The sequence below is a fragment of the Notothenia rossii genome, assembly GCF_949606895.1.
Source record: "Notothenia rossii genome assembly, chromosome: 7".
NCBI lineage: Eukaryota > Metazoa > Chordata > Actinopteri > Perciformes > Nototheniidae > Notothenia > Notothenia rossii.
The window spans coordinates 3234855-3254008 of NC_136905.1; the positions used below are offsets into that span (position 1 = coordinate 3234855).

The 19154-nt window shown below is 40.8% G+C and overlaps 2 protein-coding genes across 2 annotated transcripts in view; one reads left to right on the top strand and one right to left on the bottom strand.

Annotated features, from left to right (window-relative positions):
- Positions 1-7531, bottom strand: part of LOC307012830 (uncharacterized protein) — a 271685-nt gene extending 264154 nt beyond the window's left edge. Inside the window, exon 1 of the mRNA XM_079640025.1 lies at positions 7513-7531. The gene's annotated coding sequence lies outside the window, so the exon portion shown is untranslated. The remainder of the gene's footprint in view (positions 1-7512) is intronic.
- LOC307047691 (NACHT, LRR and PYD domains-containing protein 12-like) overlaps positions 1-19154 on the top strand; it is a 57718-nt gene that overhangs the window by 13574 nt on the left and 24990 nt on the right. The window contains exons 3-6 of the mRNA XM_079694807.1: positions 2334-2527; positions 2919-4725; positions 5266-5439; positions 18450-18623. Coding sequence (XP_079550933.1) covers positions 2334-2527; positions 2919-4725; positions 5266-5439; positions 18450-18623 — 2349 coding nt within the window. The remainder of the gene's footprint in view (positions 1-2333; positions 2528-2918; positions 4726-5265; positions 5440-18449; positions 18624-19154) is intronic.

Below are 19154 nucleotides of genomic sequence, written 5' to 3' on the forward strand. Positions count from 1 at the left end.
GAACCATCGAATCTTCTTCTTGTTGTGTTTTTTTAAATTGTGTATTAAAATAATTTCTGAGGAACAGCAATATTCTTTCAGAGAAAGTGCTGTTTCTGGACGGAAGATGTCAGGCTCCTACTAGTGTCTTCATGTCAAGGATTTTTCTTGTTTAATTTTTGCAGGGTTTAATATTCAGTTGTAAAGCATAGACGTTAGAATATTTTATAAAAATATCAAAAACAATTTTTTTTAACCCTGTCTCTATTTTCTCAAACGTTTTGGTCACCATTTATGAGAATAAATGAAAACAGTTATGAAATACTATATAACAGTAAAGCAAGAATACAGTTTAAAAGGTGAGTGATTTGTAAAATATCCATAAAGAAAAAGAAAATCTGTTTACCATAAATTCATTTTGCTCTCAAAGTGCACCAGGTTGATGCATTTAACTTCAATATTTAAAAAAAAAAATCTTCCCGGGGAGCATGCCCCCTGACCCCCCAAGAGGAGGTGAGGACCCCCCCCCCCACACACACACACTTATAAAATAGCACTTTACCTCTGCTTACACCTATATGCTATTTTATATGCTGTGAGCTGATTATCGAGCCTTCATTGTAAGAGTCGAACACTGTGTATGTGCGTATTCCACTGTAGCGCCCGGTACATTAATGGGAAACCCTAGTTTGTACATGTTCAATACATTTGTAACTGTACACATGAACGTTTCTTTTTTCGGTTCACCAAAAAAAAAATCTCACTCCAAGCTGAACTCAAATGTTGGCAGCCCTGAGTACCAGAGTGTAGGAATACTCTGTTACAGTAAAGGTCCTGCATTCAAAAATGTTCCTCAAGTAAAAGTAGAAAGTATTCTCATCAAAATATAGTGAAAGACAGTAAAAGTAGTCATTGTGCAGATTGGTCCATTTCAGAATAATAGATATGATATGTTTTATAATGATTGATCATGAAAGTGTTCTCAAAGCTGGTAAAGGAGCAGCTAGTTTGAATGACTTTGTATACTGCAGGGTAGCTGGTGGATTTACTCCAGGTGGAACTAAAGTCTGATTCAACACTTGATTATATTTCACATCATTCATCCAGATCTGTGAAGTAACTAAAGGGATTAAATACTTCTAGTGGAGGAAAAGTACACCATTTACCTCTGAACTGTAGTGGAGGAGAAGAACAAAGTAGCAACACATGTATCTCAAAATGTTACCCAAGTATACTACTTGTTGAGTTTTTGAACTTAGTTACTTTACATCATGTGGCTATAAAGATAGAAAGACTAACGGCCCGTCTACACTACAGGCATCGAAAAATGCTTTCAACGCTTCGCCCATTCACTTGAATGGGGTGACGTAGAAGATTTGTAATCTTCGCCGAACTGCATTGTGGGGAGCATGGCATGGCTTTGCAAGCATCACGAGCATCTATCGGCATCAAAAGCTGAACAATGTTCAACTTTTGAGGCTCGATGCTTGGCATCAGCCAATCAAATCCCGTTTATGCAAATCCCGCCAGTGCAAGCGCTAGCCAATCAAACCGCGTGCAAGCTGGGAGAGCCAGACCGCAGTTCATTTCCTCATATTCCAAACGAGATATTACGGTAGCAAATCACCCGGTTATTTACGACCAGAACTATTTACCGGGATACAAACCGGAGGAACCAGGCATGGAGGGAGGTGGCAGAGACAGTGGGGTGAACTGGTAGGTTTTCGCCTGTTTGGAGAGTTTATATCCAGTTTACTTCGTTTTAACATTGCTATTGCTTTGTATGTCGGGGCGGGAGATTCATGTGATTGGTTGTTGGTCGCGTTGCTCGCAAAAAATCGCCAAGCTTCAGACACGGCCAGCTTCAAGATTTGTTGATGCCTGTAGTGTAGACGGGCCGTAAGCCTTGCACAGAGGCATGAAAATACATTTTCAAAATGCTCAACAATGCTGCCAAAATCATAAACTGACTGCTACACAATTAAAATAAATGCTTTTATACATTTCTATTAGATGTGACTCTTTGGCGTTTCTGTTATTATTAACTGCTTTAGTTGTTCTGACTGCTAAAATCCTCTGTTATTCCTCATTTTAAAGCCGATATTCCGTGGGGTCGGATCCTTGTCGCCTTTTTCATACCGGATGAGTTTGCATCCCTGATTTAAGACTTTGTGTTAAGTCTGTTAAGCACGACCCCAAAACAGAAAGTTCAGAGCAAGTCCAAAAATCTGACATTAGACTAAGTAACAATATATTCCCAAAGATCTTGATTCTGTGATTAGAATTCTAAATACATAGCTATAATGTGGATTTTATAATGTAAAGTGTTATAAAGGATGTGTTCATCTCCACAGAAGGAGGAGGAAGAGTGGTGTTCCTGTGGAGGAGCAGCTGTCCAGCTGTGCTCTGTGTCAGGACGTCCTGAAGGATCCAGTCTCTACCAGCTGTGGACACTGGTTCTGCAGACAGTGCATCGCCTGGGAGCAGAGACCTCCATCAGGAGACCCCTCCTGTCCTCAGTGTAGAAAAAGATGCAGCATTTTACAAAGTAAGAAGCCGAACACGTTCAGCATCTTTACCGCCGTCTGAGCGCTGGGTGTCTGCTATTGTGGCAACTTTTATGAATGCATCGAACCATCGAATCTTCTTCTTGTTGTGTTTTTTTAAATTGTGTATTAAAATAATTTCTGAGGAACAGCAATATTCTTTCAGAGAAAGTTCTGTTTCTGGACGGAAGATGTCAGGCTCCTACTAGTGTCTTCATGTCCAGGATTTTTCTTGTTTAATTTTTGCAGGGTTTAATATTTAGTTGTAAAGCATAGACGTTAGAATATTTTATAAAAATATCAAAAACACATTTTTTAACCCTGTCTCTATTTCTCTGGTTTATTGTTTTCAAAATTATTTTCCTGATTTTCTCACGTTTCCTGCTCTTCTAGCAGAACATGGTCTGCAGGAGGTTCTAGATGAACATAGGCTCAGTCTGAGGAGGAGATGTGAACGTGTGACTGAAGGAACTGATCAAAGTGAAACCCTCCTCAACAGGATCTTCACTGAGCTCTACATCACACAAGGCCTGAGTGAAGAGGTTAATACCCAACATGAGGTGAGGCAGCTGGAGATAGCTTCCAAGAAGAAACCCTTCCATGACACTCCAATCAAGTGCCAGGACATCTTTAAAGCCTCACCTGACCAACAGACTCTCATCAGAGCGGTCCTGACCAACGGAGTCGCTGGAGTTGGAAAAACCTTCTCGGTGCAGAAGTTCACTCTGGACTGGGCCGAGGGTTTGGGAAACCAAGATGTCAGTCTGGTGATCCCGCTCTCCTTCAGGGAGCTGAACCTGATCAAAGGTGAGCAGTACAGTCTTCTCAGGCTGCTCCATGTTTTCCATCCAACCTTACAGAAGCTCACAGCAGAGCAGCTGGCTGTCTGCAAAGTGCTGCTCATCTTTGACGGCCTGGATGAAAGCAGACTTTCTCTGGACTTCAGAAACAATGAGGTTGTGTCTGATGTCTCTCAGCAGTCCTCAGTCAACGTGCTGCTGACAAACCTCATCAGGGGGAAGCTGCTTCCCTCGGCTCTCGTCTGGATAACTTCCAGACCTGCAGCGGCCAATCAGATCCCTCCTGGGTGTGTGGACAGGGTGACAGAAGTACGAGGCTTCACTGACGCCCAGAAGGAGGAGTACTTCAGGAGGAGATGGAGTGATGAAGACTTGTCCAGCAGAATCATCTCTCACATCAAGAGCTCCAGGAGCCTCCACATCATGTGTCTGATCCCAGTCTTCTGCTGGATCACTGCTGCAGTTCTGGACCACATGTTGACTACAGACCAGAGAGGAGAGCTGCCCCAGACCCTCACTGACATGTACTCACACTTCCTGCTGGTCCAGACCAAGAGGAAGAGGCAGAAGTATGAAGAGGGACATGAGACGAGTCCACAGCAGCTGACGGAGGCTGACAGGGAGCTTCTTCTGAAGCTGGGGAGGCTGGCGTTTGAACATCTGGAGAATGAAGACATCATGTTCTACCAAGAAGACCTGCAGCGCTGTGGTCTTGGTGTCACTGAGGCCTTGGTGCACTCAGGAGTTTGTACACAGATCTTCAGAAGAGAGAGTGTGATCTTCCAGAAAACAGTCTACTGCTTTGTTCATCTGAGCATTCAGGAGTTTCTGGCTGCAGTCTACATGTTGCACTGTTACACCAACAGAGACACAGAGGTACTGAAGCACTTCCTGCAGAGAGACTATAGCAACAGGTATAACAGAGATCAGGATTACCCATCCCTGGATGTCTTCCTAAAGGGAGCCATGGAGAAATCCCTCAGAAGTGAAAATGGCCACCTGGACCTGTTTGTCCGCTTTCTCCACGGCCTCTCTCTGGAGTCCAACCAGAGACTCTTAGGAGGCCTGCTGGGTCGCACAGACAACAGACTAGAAATCATCCAGAGAGCCATCAGCAACCTGAAGAAGATGAGCAGTTCTTCCTTTCCTGACAGGAGCATCAACATCTTCCACTGTCTGACAGAGATGAAGGACCTCTCAGTACATCAGGAGATCACAGAGTTCCTGAAGTCAAAGAACAGATCAGAGAAGGAACTCTCTGAGATCCATTGCTCTGCTCTGGCCTACATGCTGCAGATGTCAGAGGAGGTTCTGGATGAGTTGGACCTGGAGAAGTACAACACATCAGCTGAGGGACGACGGAGACTGATTCCAGCTGTGAGGAACTGCAGGAAGGCTGTGTAAGTCCAGATGTGATTCACTTTATTAATAAGTGCAGATCAGAAGTTTCAATCTTTAAATAAACACTATAACATTACTGCTGCTTCAAATACTTTGAGAGCAAAATAAAATGAAGACAGTAATTATATTTATCATAATATGTGTTACCTTTTACAGTTTCTTCTCTTCATATTCCTTTTTGTGAGGCAGTTGACACCCAGTCATGTCAAACAACTGAAGGACTTTAGAGGTTTAGGTCTGATCAGCCCCGGCTGGGTCGCCTGGAGGAGGGGGTAGATGTTGAAAAACGTAAACACCCGATGATTCCAGAAACACCACTGAAGATGTGTCCTGATGCATCAGTAGATGTATGACAATAGTTTCAAATAAGCTCTAACAGGCTGGCAAAGCATTTATCACACTCAAAGATATATTACATGGACTAACACTGAATGTTAATCAGAACATGATATGTCAAATGTTTTTTATCAAATGCTTGAAGGTTATAATGTTTCCTCTTTTTTGTACTAACTTGTGTTGTAATATATGTGTTATTATAGACTTACTCGCTGTAGACTCTCGAAGACTGAATGTGAAGTCGTGGCCTCAGCTCTGAAGTCTGACCCCTCCCATCTGAGAGATCTGGACCTGAGTGAGAACAAGCTGAATGATTCAGATGTGAAGCTGCTGAGTTCTGGACTAAAGAGTCCAAACTGCAGACTGGAGGCTCTCAGGTCAGTTCACTGACTGCAGTCCATACAGATCTGTTTGTGTTCATGATTTAGAACATCTCAATTATTTCATATTCTTTCTGTTTTCCTAATGGTGGAATATCTAGCAGAATAACACACATTATAGAAGGTCAATGTGTGAGAAGAGAGTTTGAGCTTCCACAGACTCTCACTGTGCTCCATGAGTCAGTGAAGATGCTGTCAGCACTGATGAGCTGTGAGGGAGATGAAGGAGTTCAGGTTAGGTCAAAGATCTGATGAAAGAGAGAAACTGCTGCAGAGAGTTTGAGATCAGATTATCTTTGATTTGTATCTACGTCATTGCTGAAAATCACACATTGTTCAGCTCTGAACCGATGATTACACTTTTAGTTATTTAAAGAAAGTTACATCATGTATTCTTTATTCAGACTGGTGACTCTCAGTTCTCCATCTGTAACTTCTGTGCTGAGGTTAATATGTGAGAGTTGTGAGAGTTGACTCTGAGCTGCAGACATCAGGCTGATATCACTCTGATCCTCACTGAGCATCTTAACCCTCTCAGCCCTTTCCTCATATGGTTGGTGTCCTGCTCTGCTTCAGTAAGAATGCTTGTAAAGCCTCAGCCCTGCACTGCACTCATGTTCTAAACATCTTTCCTTTTAAGACAAACTAAGCTGTCAGGATGTTTCTGCTGCAGGGATGTTACATTAATGTGTAACTAATAATAACAACAACATGTGACCATGTCATAGCCTCAGAAAGACTAAACAACAACAAAGTATAACAAGTGTAGTTCACTGACTGTGGCAGAGCACTGATGATCTTTAGATTAAAATAACAAGAAAAACCCTACACTGCATAATTCACTCTGAACCTCTAAACACCTGAAATTCATCTTATATTCTCCATCCTGCTTTTAGAAAATAAATGATGGATAGAAAACGCATAAAATAATGTACAAATGTTTTTTATAAAACTATCAAACCCTAACAAGTATTTTCAGTTGTTGCTGTTTCCAACGTGATCCTGAAGCTCCATGATGCTGATACTGACTGAATAGTTTAAACTGAAGATGCTGTGATTTGATGACTCCACTGTTCCTAAAATAATAATCTGGATGTTTTTCTTCACATTTCTTTAAAATTCATCCTGAAATATTTGTGATCTTTGTAAACTCTGTGATGTTGAGTTGAATCAGTTTCTGTGGTTTGTGTTTGTCTGGCTGCACATCATGAGTCTGTGTAGATGGAGCAGAGTCTCAGATGTGAAGTCTCCTTGTTTTAGTGAAGTAGCAGCACGTTGTCTTTAATGTTAATGAGAGCTCTTTCCCTCTTTCTGTATCTTACAGTTTTTAACCTGTTTGGAGTTTCCACTTTCTGAACTTCTTCAGCTCTGATCAGATTATTAGACCTGGAGTTATTTCAAACAGGAACTTTGTTTTCTAAAGTTACATCATGTTTTCTTTATTCAGACTGACTGACTGCAGGTTGTCAGAGATCAGCTGTGCTGCTCTGATCTCAGCTCTGAAGTCCAACCCCTCCCATCTGAGACATCTGGACCTGAGTTTCAACGATCTGAAGGATTCAGGAGGGGAGCTGCTGAGAGATCTTCTGGAGAGTCCAGACTGCAGACTGGAGACTCTCAGGTCAGTTCTCTATCTGTAACTTCTGTGCTGAGGTTAATATGTGAGAGTTGTGAGAGTTGACTCTGAGCTGCAGACATCAGGCTGATATCACTCTGATCCTCACTGAGCATCTTAACCCTCTCAGCCCTTTCCTCATATGGTTGGTGTCCTGCTCTGCTTCAGTAAGAATGCTTGTAAAGCCTCAGCCCTGCACTGCACTCATGTTTTAAACATCTTTCCTTTTAAGACAAACTAAGCTGTCAGGATGTTTCTGCTGCAGGGATGTTACATTAATGTATAACTAATAACAACAACAACAACATGTGACCATGTCCTAGCCTCAGAAAGACTAAACAACAACAAAGTATAACAAGTGTAGTTCACTGACTGTGGCAGAGCACTGTTGACCTTTAGATTAAAATAACAAGAAAAACCCTACACTGCATAATTCACTCTGAACCTCTAAACACCTGAAATACATCTTATATTCTCCATCCTGCTTTTAGAAAATAAATGATGGATAGAAAACGCATAAAATAATGTACAAATGTTTTTTATAAAACTATCAAACCCTAACAAGTATTTTCAGTTGTTGCTGTTTCCAACGTGATCCTGAAGCTCCATGATGCTGATACTGACTGAATAGTTTAAACTGAAGATGCTGTGATTTGATGACTCCACTATTCCTAAAATAATAATCTGGATGTTTTTCTTCACATTTCTTTAAAATTCATCCTGAAATATTTGTGATCTTTGTAAACGCTGTGATCTTGAGTTGAATCAGTTTCTGTGGTTTGTGTTTGTCTGGCTGCACATCATGAGTCTGTGTAGATGGAGCAGAGTCTCAGATGTGAAGTCTCCTTGTTTTAGTGAAGTAGAAGCACGTTGTCTTTAATGTTAATGAGAGCTCTTTCCCTCTTTCTGTATCTCACAGTTTTTAACCTGTTTGGAGTTTCCACTTTCTGAACTTCTTCAGCTCTGATCAGATTATTAGACCTGGAGTTATTTCAAACAGGAACTTTGTTTTCTAAAGTTACATCATGTTTTCTTTCTTCAGACTGAGGTACGGCAGTTTGTCAGAGATCAGCTGTTCTGCTCTGATCTCAGCTCTGAAGTCCAACCCCTCCCATCTGAGACATCTGGACCTGAGAGACAACGATCTGAAGGATTCAGGAGGGAAGCTGCTGAGAGATCTTCTGGAGAGTCCAGACTGCAGACTGGAGACTCTCAGGTCTGTTCACTATCTGTAACTTCTGTGCTGAGGTTAATATGTGAGAGTTGTGTTGACTCTGAGCTGCAGACATCAGGCTGATATCACTCTGATCCTCACTGAGCATCTTAACCCTCTCAGCCCTTTCCTCATATGGTTGGTGTCCTGCTCTGCTTCAGTAAGAATGCTTGTAAAGCCTCAGCCCTGCACTGCACTCATGTTTTAAACATCTTTCCTTTTAAGACAAACTAAGCTGTCAGGATGTTTCTGCTGCAGGGATGTTACATTAATGTGTAACTAATAATAACAACAACATGTGACCATGTCATAGCCTCAGAAAGACTAAACAACAACAAAGTATAACAAGTGTAGTTCACTGACTGTGGCAGAGCACTGATGATCTTTAGATTAAAATAACAAGAAAAACCCTACACTGCATAATTCACTCTGAACCTCTAAACACCTGAAATTCATCTTATATTCTCCATCCTGCTTTTAGAAAATAAATGATGGATAGAAAACGCATAAAATAATGTACAAATGTTTTTTATAAAACTATCAAACCCTAACAAGTATTTTCAGTTGTTGCTGTTTCCAACGTGATCCTGAAGCTCCATGATGCTGACACTGACTGAATAGTTTAAACTGAAGATGCTGTGATTTGATGACTCCACTATTCCTAAAATAATAATCTGGATGTTTTTCTTCACATTTCTTTAAAATTCATCCTGAAATATTTGTGATCTTTGTAAACGCTGTGATCTTGAGTTGAATCAGTTTCTGTGGTTTGTGTTTGTCTGGCTGCACATCATGAGTCTGTGTAGATGGAGCAGAGTCTCAGATGTGAAGTCTCCTTGTTTTAGTGAAGTAGAAGCACGTTGTCTTTAATGTTAATGAGAGCTCTTTCCCTCTTTCTGTATCTCACAGTTTTTAACCTGTTTGGAGTTTCCACTTTCTGAACTTCTTCAGCTCTGATCAGATTATTAGACCTGGAGTTATTTCAAACAGGAACATTGTTTTCTAAAGTTACATCATGTTTTCTTTCTTCAGACTGAGTGGCTGCAGGTTGTCAGAGATCAGCTGTTCTGCTCTGATCTCAGCTCTGAAGTCCAACCCCTCCCATCTGAGAGAGCTGGACCTGAGTTTCAACGATCTGCAGGATTCAGGAGGGAAGCTGCTGAGAGATCTTCTGGAGAGTCCAGACTGCAGACTGGAGACTCTCAGGTCAGTTCTCCATCTGTAACTTCTGTGCTGAGGTTAATATGTGAGAGGTGTGTTGACTCTGAGCTGCAGACATCAGGCTGATATCACTCTGATCCTCACTGAGCATCTTAATGCTAAAGTATGTTTTCTTCTTCTGTGGTTTGGTTCACTGACTGTGGCAGAGCGATGTTGAGCTTTAGAGTTAAATACAACAAGAAAAATACAACACTGCATTTCAATCTGAACCTCTTAAACATCTTATATTCTCCATCATGTTTTTGAATAAATTATATAAATACATAAATACAATCCCACCCTAACAAGGTATTCAGTATTTTCTGTTTCCAGAGGTGGAAGAAGTACTCGATGATTTACTTAAGTAAAAGTAGCAATACTGCAGTGTACAAATACTCAGTCCTGCATAAGTAAAAAGTGATGACATCCTTTCTCTGCCACTACCTGCTTTGGTGTCTCAACTGTAGGGACACCTGTTTGGTCGACATTGTAAATCAAGTTTGGAGAGAATGTATGCCTGTAAAACAAACCTAGCTGAACTATTGAATCATGTGATCTCTTTCACAGCCCACATGCTGAACCCTTGTCTTGTTGTCCAGTTGTTTGGTACAGGAATGTTGTTTCTGTCTGTAATTCAAAGGCCAGTTCACAACATCCCTTTGGAGTAAGGCTGTGGAACTGGTCAGACAGTTTTTAGTTCTAGTCTGCAGGCTCCTCCTCTCTGCTGTTCCACAGTACCCTACTCTTTCCACTTCCTATCCTCCTTCCTTTTTAAGAATCTACTCAGGGTTGACCTGTCAATATTTCTGTCTTTTGCCACTGCTCTGATGGATTCTCCAGCCTCGCCACGAGTGGCTGTCCTCTCATCTCCTCACTCTTTCTCTTGGACTTTCTTGGCATGATGGGTTAGATACAATGTTTAAAACATAAAAAACACATCAGTACTGTAAAACTACATTTAAATACAAGGTTATACTAAAGGGACTTCAGTGACTCAATGGGGGATAAGTATACCCACTGTCTCAATTTACCCACAGCATTTGGCTCCCACTTCTTGGGGAAAACAACTGTCTTGTCAATTGTGCTAATTTTTAGCTAAATTATTCATATGATTTTACACCTTGCTCAATAATTAAACCTGACATGTTGAAATGTTACTTTGAAAAGTAAAAAACATGGTTTATTGTGTAAAGAAACATATTTACCACTTTACCATGTGCTTCTCTCCATCCCAGTGAAATAGAAATGATGTTAATGTATGGTCACATGACAACACATGTGCACAGTTGCCTGGATACAGGGGGTGGGTCAATTTACCCTCTGGCTCATCTTACCCCACTCTCCCCTGCTGGGTAGCTTTACTTTTATAATATATAATAATGTATGTCGATTTATATTTTTTATTAATTAACCAAATCTGCAAAGTAACTAGTAACTAAATATATAACATAAGTTTAGGGAGCGACAAGTACAACATTTGCCTACAAAATGTAGTGGAGTAAAATGATAAAGTAGCATTGTAGCAAAAATGCTTGTTTTGCCATTGCTTATTATTTCTATTATTATCTTTATTTGTTTACGCCATGTTTAATTCTTATTGGTTACCACTGGCAACTGTCCCATGGGTGTGATTTATTGCCATTAGGTCACCTGTTGGATGCTGGTTTTGTGTATGACTAAGAGGACAGGCTGAATATCTCTACTTTCTGTTGACTGTGAGGTCTGGACTTGGATATTATTTATTTTGTTTCGTTATGAAACATTGTCTAATCTAACTACAGTACGGACTCTCGTATGGAACGCGTCAGAGCAAAGAGCAAAGTTTAAGCCTCTCAGCGGCATAACTCATAGGGAGTTTTGCTGCTACGAGCATAATGTTAAAATACTGAAGTAAAGTACAGGTACATACATCTTTTACTAATAAACACTACTTGAGTAAATGTCCTTTGTATATTTAACCACTGGCTTTTTCCAACATGTTTATGAAGCTACATGATGCTGATGCTATTTGTGATCTTTGTAAACGCTGTGATCTTGAGTTGAATCAGTTTCTGTGGTTTGTGTTTGTCTGGCTGCACATCATGAGTCTGTGTAGACGGAGCAGAGTCTCAGATGTGAAGTCTCCTTGTTTTAGTGAAGTAGCAGCACGTTGTCTTTAATGTTAATGAGAGCTCTTTCCCTCTTTCTGTATCTTACAGTTTTTAACCTGTTTGGAGTTTCCACTTTCTGAACTTCTTCAGCTCTGAACAGATTATTAAACCTGGAGTTATTTCAAACAGGAACTTTGTTTTCTAAAGTTACATCATGTTTTCTTTCTTCAGACTGAGTGGCTGCAGTCTGACAGAGATCAGCTGTTCTGCTCTGATCTCAGCTCTGAAGTCCAACCCCTCCCATCTGAGAGATCTGGACCTGAGTTTCAACGATCTGAAGGATTCAGGAGGGGAGCTGCTGAGAGATCTTCTGGAGAGTCCAGACTGCAGACTGGAAACTCTCGGGTCAGTTCTCCATCTGTAACTTCTGTGCTGAGGTTAATATGTGAGAGGTGTGTTGACTCTGAGCTGCAGACATCAGGCTGATATCACTCTGATCCTCACTGAGCATCTTAATGCTAAAGTCTAATTTCTTCTTCTGTGGTTTGGTTCATTGACTGTGGCAGAGCGATGTTGAGCTTTAGAGTTAAATACAACAAGAAAAATACAACACTGCATTTCAATCTGAACCTCTTAAACATCTTATATTCTCCATCATGTTTTTGAATAAATTATATAAATACATAAATACAATCCCACCCTAACAAGGTATTCAGTATTTTCTGTTTCCAGAGGTGGAAGAAGTACTCGATGATTTACTCAAGTAAAAGTAGCAATACTGCAGTGTACAAATACTCAGTCCTGCATAAGTAAAAAGTGATGACATCCTTTCTCTGCCACTACCTGCTTTGGTGTCTCAACTGTAGGGACACCTGTTTGGTCAACATTGTAAATCAAGTTTGGAGAGAATGTATGCCTGTAAAACAAACCTAGCTGAACTATTGAATCATGTGATCTCTTTCACAGCCCACATGCTGAACCCTTGTCTTGTTGTCCAGTTGTTTGGTACAGGAATGTTGTTTCTGTCTGTAATTCAAAGGCCAGTTCACAACATCCCTTTGGAGTAAGGCTGTGGAACTGGTCAGACAGTTTTTAGTTCTAGTCTGCAGGCTCCTCCTCTCTGCTGTTCCACAGTACCCTACTCTTTCCACTTCCTATCCTCCTTCTTTTTTAAGTATCTACTCAGGGTTGACCTGTCAATGTTTCTGTCTTTTGCCACTGCTCTGATGGATTCTCCAGCCTCGCCACGAGTGGCTGTCCTCTCATCTCCTCACTCTTTCTCTTGGACTTTCTTGGCATGATGGGTTAGATACAATGTTTAAAACATAAAAAACACATCAGTACTGTAAAACTACATTTAAATACAAGGTTATACTAAAGGGACTTCAGTGACTCAATGGGGGATAAGTATACCCACTGTCTCAATTTACCCACAGCATTTGGCTCCCTTTTCCCCACAGCCACTTCTTGGGGAAAACAACTGTCTTGTCAATTGTGCTAATCTTTAGCTAAATGATTCAAATGATTTTACACCTTGCTCAATAATTAAACCTGACATGTTGAAATGTTACTTTGAAAAGTAAAAAACATGGTTTATTGTGTAAAGAAACATATTTACCACTTTACCATGTGCTTCTCTCCATCCCAGTGAAATAGAAATGATGTTAATGTATGGTCACATGACAACACATGTGCACAGTTGCCTGGATACAGGGGGTGGGTCAATTTACCCTCTGGCTCATCTTACCCCACTCTCCCCTGCTGGGTAGCTTTACTTTTATAATATATAATAATGTGTGTCGATTTATATTTTTTATTAATTAACCAAATCTGCAAAGTAACTAGTAACTAAATATATAACATAAGTTTAGGGAGCGACAAGTACAACATTTGCCTACAAAATGTAGTGGAGTAAAATGATAAAGTAGCATTGTAGCAAAAATGCTTGTTTTGCCATTGCTTATTATTTCTATTATTATCTTTATTTGTTTACGCCATGTTTAATTCTTATTGGTTACCACTGGCAACTGTCCCATGGGTGTGATTTATTGCCATTAGGTCACCTGTTGCATGCTGGTTTTGTGTATGACTAAGAGGACAGGCTGAATATCTCTACTTTCTGTTGACTGTGAGGTCTGGACTTGGATATTATTTATTTTGTTTCGTTATGAAACATTGTCTAATCTAACTACAGTACGGACTCTCGTATGGAACGCGTCAGAGCAAAGAGCAAAGTTTAAGCCTCTCAGCGGCATAACTCATAGGGAGTTTTGCTGCTACGAGCATAATGTTAAAATACTGAAGTAAAGTACAGGTACATACATCTTTTACTAATAAACACTACTTGAGTAAATGTCCTTTGTATATTTAACCACTGGCTTTTTCCAACATGTTTATGAAGCTACATGATGCTGATGCTATTTGTGATCTTTGTAAACGCTGTGATCTTGAGTTGAATCAGTTTCTGTGGTTTGTGTTTGTCTGGCTGCACATCATGAGTCTGTGTAGACGGAGCAGAGTCTCAGATGTGAAGTCTCCTTGTTTTAGTGAAGTAGAAGCACGTTGTCTTTAATGTTAATGAGAGCTCTTTCCCTCTTTCTGTATCTTACAGTTTTTAACCTGTTTGGAGTTTCCACTTTCTGACCTTCTTCAGCTCTGAACAGATTATTAAACCTGGAGTTATTTCAAACAGGAACTTTGTTTTCTAAAGTTACATCATGTTTTCTTTATTCAGAGTGACTGACTGCAGGTTGTCAGAGATCAGCTGTGCTGCTCTGATCTCAGCTCTGAAGTCCAACCCCTCCCATCTGAGAGAGCTGGACCTGAGTCTCAACGATCTGAAGGATTCAGGAGTGGAGCTGCTGAGAGATCTTCTGGAGAGTCCAGACTGCAGACTGGAAACTCTCTGGTCAGTTCACTGACTCTCTGTTACAGCTGGAGATCTCATGTCTTTCATTAACAGTTCAACCTGATACGTGTACATGAATATACTATATCCATACAATTCTATACAGTATGTAGTTTATGTTATATTTTTAATTTGTCTTACTTTAATAATCGTACTACATTCAGTCTGCAGTCATAAAGTTTGACTGTTCCCTTAACCCTCCTATTTTCTTCGTTCCCCCGTCCACAGTCTTTTTGCATTTATTAGGCTATTTATTACGTAATATAAAACGGTTAACCTCTAATAAGAAACAAAGAACTCCTATAAGGAGAATTAAAAATAATACACAGGCCTACTTTAAAATAAATTAAACACAGCACTTTGGGAGTCCTCTGCACATTTGAAGGAAACAAATATATAATTAAAATGTGGCCACTTTGAAATAAATAAAACATATAGCTGCACCCTATAAAGAGTTAGAGGTAGGGTAGGTAAGAATTGAGAAACCAGCTCGAGTGCGCTAGAATTTGAAAATACACAACTGGAAAAAATCTGCCCCTTCCTTCAGACTTCCTTCCAGAGCCCCTCCTCCAACACACACGAACGCACACATGACCAATGAGGGCACGAGATCAGTTTGTGCACAGATGGAAGGCTGACAGGCAGGTAGGCCATCCAGTTATTTTAGCCGGGCCGGCTCAGATGATTGGTCGTGCTTTTTACAGCGCCACGGCTTCCACAGATTACTTTTTGTATGTATTTATTGTCAAAGCATTTAATATATTCATTGCTATCGGGACGTTAAGAGCATTCCATGGAATATAACAAAAAGTGTTTTCTGAAATAAATGACATACCCCATTGAATTATGACTGAAGATCGTCAGCTGTCTTCGTCTCCCGTGTTGTTCCTCAATACGTAAAGGCTGCAGCACCTTTGACAACTTCTCTCTACATATCAAACATACCGGTAAACCAGCATCGTTTGCTGTGAAAGAGATAACTCTGTCCACACAGAATTAAATCCTGTGTTCTTCCGGTACTTTTCTTTGATTTATCCATAGTTCGCTCATCGAGCCGGGCTGCTCTCAAAGTGCACCAGATTGATGCTTTCAACTTCAATGTTTCAAAAAATTAATCTTCCCGGGGGAGCATGCCCCCGGACCCTCCTAGAGGAGGTGAGGACCCCCCCCCCCCCCCCCCCCCCCACTTAAATCATGTTCAAATGGATAGGAAACTAAATACATTTGCACACATCTTGTGTCCATATCTTTCTGTTTTGGTGGTCATGCCACAACCGTGCATGCATGCGCGAGTCATAGTGAGTGTCTGCATCTTGGGGGGGCGCCAGCTAAAATCTTGCCTAGGGCGGCAAATTGGTCAGGGCCGGCCCTGAATGACAGTCACTGTAATTCAGGGGAAAGTTCATTGATTAGGACGCAGTAATGTTGATCTACACATGTGGCCACTCTGATTCACATCATCACTAAACATTTAGATAAACGCAACACCTATGCAAGAGCCCTCTTCCTAGACTTCTCATCAGCATTCAACACAATACAAGCAGACATCTTGGTGTCAAAAATGGCCAAAATGGAAGTAAATCCATACCTGATTTACTATGCTCACATTGGGTTAAAATGACCTAAAAACCGAGGTACGTACCGAACCTAAATGTTTGTGAACCGTTACACCCCTACTAGTGAGGAAAGCAGCATACAAGTAAATCCATACCTGATTTACTGGTATGCTGCTTTCCTCACTAGTAGGGGTGTAACGGTTCACAAACATTTAGGTTCGGTACGTACCTCGGTTTTTAGGTCATGGTTCGGTTCGGTGCGTTTTCGGTACAGCAGAAAAAATTATCACAAAACATAAACTATTTTTTGGGTTTTTTAAATTATTATTAAACTGTGAATAATGTATTCACTCAAATAAATACAAAATATAATAAAATAAACATTAAGGTGCAGCATTTCGATGAACTGAAATAATCTGTATTTGAACTGTACTGTCCTAGTACTCACAAAACATAAACTATTAGTTTTGGGTTTTTAATTATTATTAAACTGTGAATATTCACTCAAATAAATACAAAATATAATAAAGTCAACATTAAGGTGCAGCATTTCGATGAACTGAAATCATCTGTATTTGAACTGTACTGTACTCGTACCTAAGCAGCCAGTTTGACATTAGGACTTGCTTGTCATTGTATTTTCATGTTTTTTTAAAGAAAGATGAACTTGTCCACATTGCTTGCTGAAAGGGCAGATCTGATGGCACTAACAATGTCTCCTGCTGTGGAGAACACCCTCTCGCTAGGGACAGAGGTAGCAGCCAGGTAGCGCTTTGCTAACATGGCAACATAAGGATATTTGGCGTTTGTAATAGCTTTGGCTCGGTCTGAACTTGTTGCGAGTGGTGGAGGCTTAAATGCTAGCAGGAGTTGGGTTTGCACTTCAGTCTTTTTTCTTTTGGTACCGGTGATATTCACGTTCGGGTGATGCCTTTTCAAATGAGTGTGCAAGTCTCATGTATTGCCAGCTGCGTAACCAATTTTAGTTGAACAATGCCGACAAACAGCTTTGGTTCGGTCCACCTGTCTTTGTCCGTCATCCTTGTACGTAACTGCAAAACCAAAATGTTCCCAAACCGGAGACTTCAATGATGCTGGAGGATTTTCGAGCTCAACTTTATCTGCGTTCGCCATTTCGACAGTTCCTCAAATTACTGACTACATTTGAACGCATCCCTGTGACCATCTCTCATAGTATGCCTCTCCTCCAATGAAATGACTTGCTCGCTCTATGACGCGTTGAACCCAATGTGAGCAAATTACTCTGAATGCTGCGACGCAGCACCTGAGATTACTTCCAAAAAGTTGTTTACGTTCTCAATTTTTTTCATTTAACGTTAAATTTGTTCGGTACACTTCGGTACACACGTGTACCGAACCAAAGGGCCCCTACCGAATAATTTCGGTACGCGTACCGTTACACCCCTAATCACTAGTAGAGAGCAACTTGTGAAGGTTAACAAAACCCTGTCATCTGCCATCACAACCAATGTAGGCCCCCCCCCCCCCCAGGGCTGCGTGAGTTCAGCTGTGCTCTTTACTCTCTACACTGATGATTGTCGTACTAACACACCAAATCAAGTCATCATGAAGTACTCTGATGATACTGCAGTAATATCTCTGCTCAGTAACACAGACGCCCCTGAGCTGCACCAACAGGCTGTCCATCAGGTGGTGGAGTGGACTGATAACAAAGCTCTTGAGATCAACACCAAGAAAACTGAGGAAATCCTTTTTGGCTCACCATCTGACTCCCATAAAGTCCCCAAAAGGACAAAACAAATAATTGATTTTCTCCGCTGTCTTAGGTCTTTTGGGGCGAGCAGAGAAATTCTTCTGTTGTTCTTTACCTCTGTGATCATGTGTATTCTGCAGTACTGCAATACTACCTGGTACAAGTGTTTGTCAGCAGCTTTAAAATCAAAACTGCTCCAGCTGTTAAAAATCTGCTCAAAGATTGTTGTCAACCCTGTCAGAGACTCTATGACTCAGCCTATCAACCTAGTGAGGCTGTCCAACCACATCATCTCTGACCCAAACCATGTTCTGAACAGTGAATATGAACTGCTACCATCTAATCGGAGATACAGGGTCCCACCATTCAATAAAGTCAGACTAAAGCACTCCTTTGTGCATCAGTCAATCCTCACAGTAAACACAGAGCTGATCCCAGATCAAATGCTCGCTGAAGGCTCTTTGAGCATGTGTTCTCTCACTGATTGTGCTGTTATGTTAAATGTTTGTTGTTTGTGTTTCATGTATTGTGTCTGGATACTTGCCTGTTGATGTTGGACATGGAGCTGCTGTGACGCAAGTCAAATTTCAGACTTGATCTAACAAATAAAGCATTATCGTATCGTATATTAAACCTGAACATCTGACTGGATTATAAATTGATTTGTATCATCATGTTTTCTTTATTCAGTCTGTGGAACTGCAGTTTGTCAGAGATCAGCTGTTCTGCTCTGACCTCAGCTCTGAAGTCCAACCCCTCCCATCTGAGAGATCTGGACCTGAGTTACAATAATCTGCAGGGTTCAGGAGTGAAGCTGCTGAGAGATCTTCTGGAGGCTCCAGACTACAGACTGGAGACCCTCAGGTGAGTAAGGGGTCTCTGCTGTTTCAGCAGTATTGTATTAAAGTTTAATACAATACTTAATAATTAAACTCAGGGAGGTGTTTCTCTCACTGGGGAATCACAGGGGCGGCGGGTACTGTAGGCTAGGGAAGGCTAAGCCTTCCCAAATATTTGTGTCACTGCATCCTGGTAAAATAAAAATATAATGTATAATGTTTGTGTCTTTGACATTAGCGCTGCTACGCAGCCACCTGTGCCCTGTACGAAGCCAGTTCAACAGACCCTGGATATGTTTGAGTTATGATATCTTAACTAACCAGGGTGTCCGCGGGGTCTTAAAAAGTATTAAAAGTTGATAAATCAATTTAGCGAAAATTAAGGCTATTAAAAAGTATTAAAAAGTATTAAACGGCATTTTCTAAGGTATTAAGAAGGTTCACAGCGACGACAACATGAAACACCCTTTAATTTACTGAAACGACATGTCGGGAAACCCCACAAGGCGGCCCCATGCATAGTGCGCCGTGAAATGCGGCTTATTATTTTAAGTTT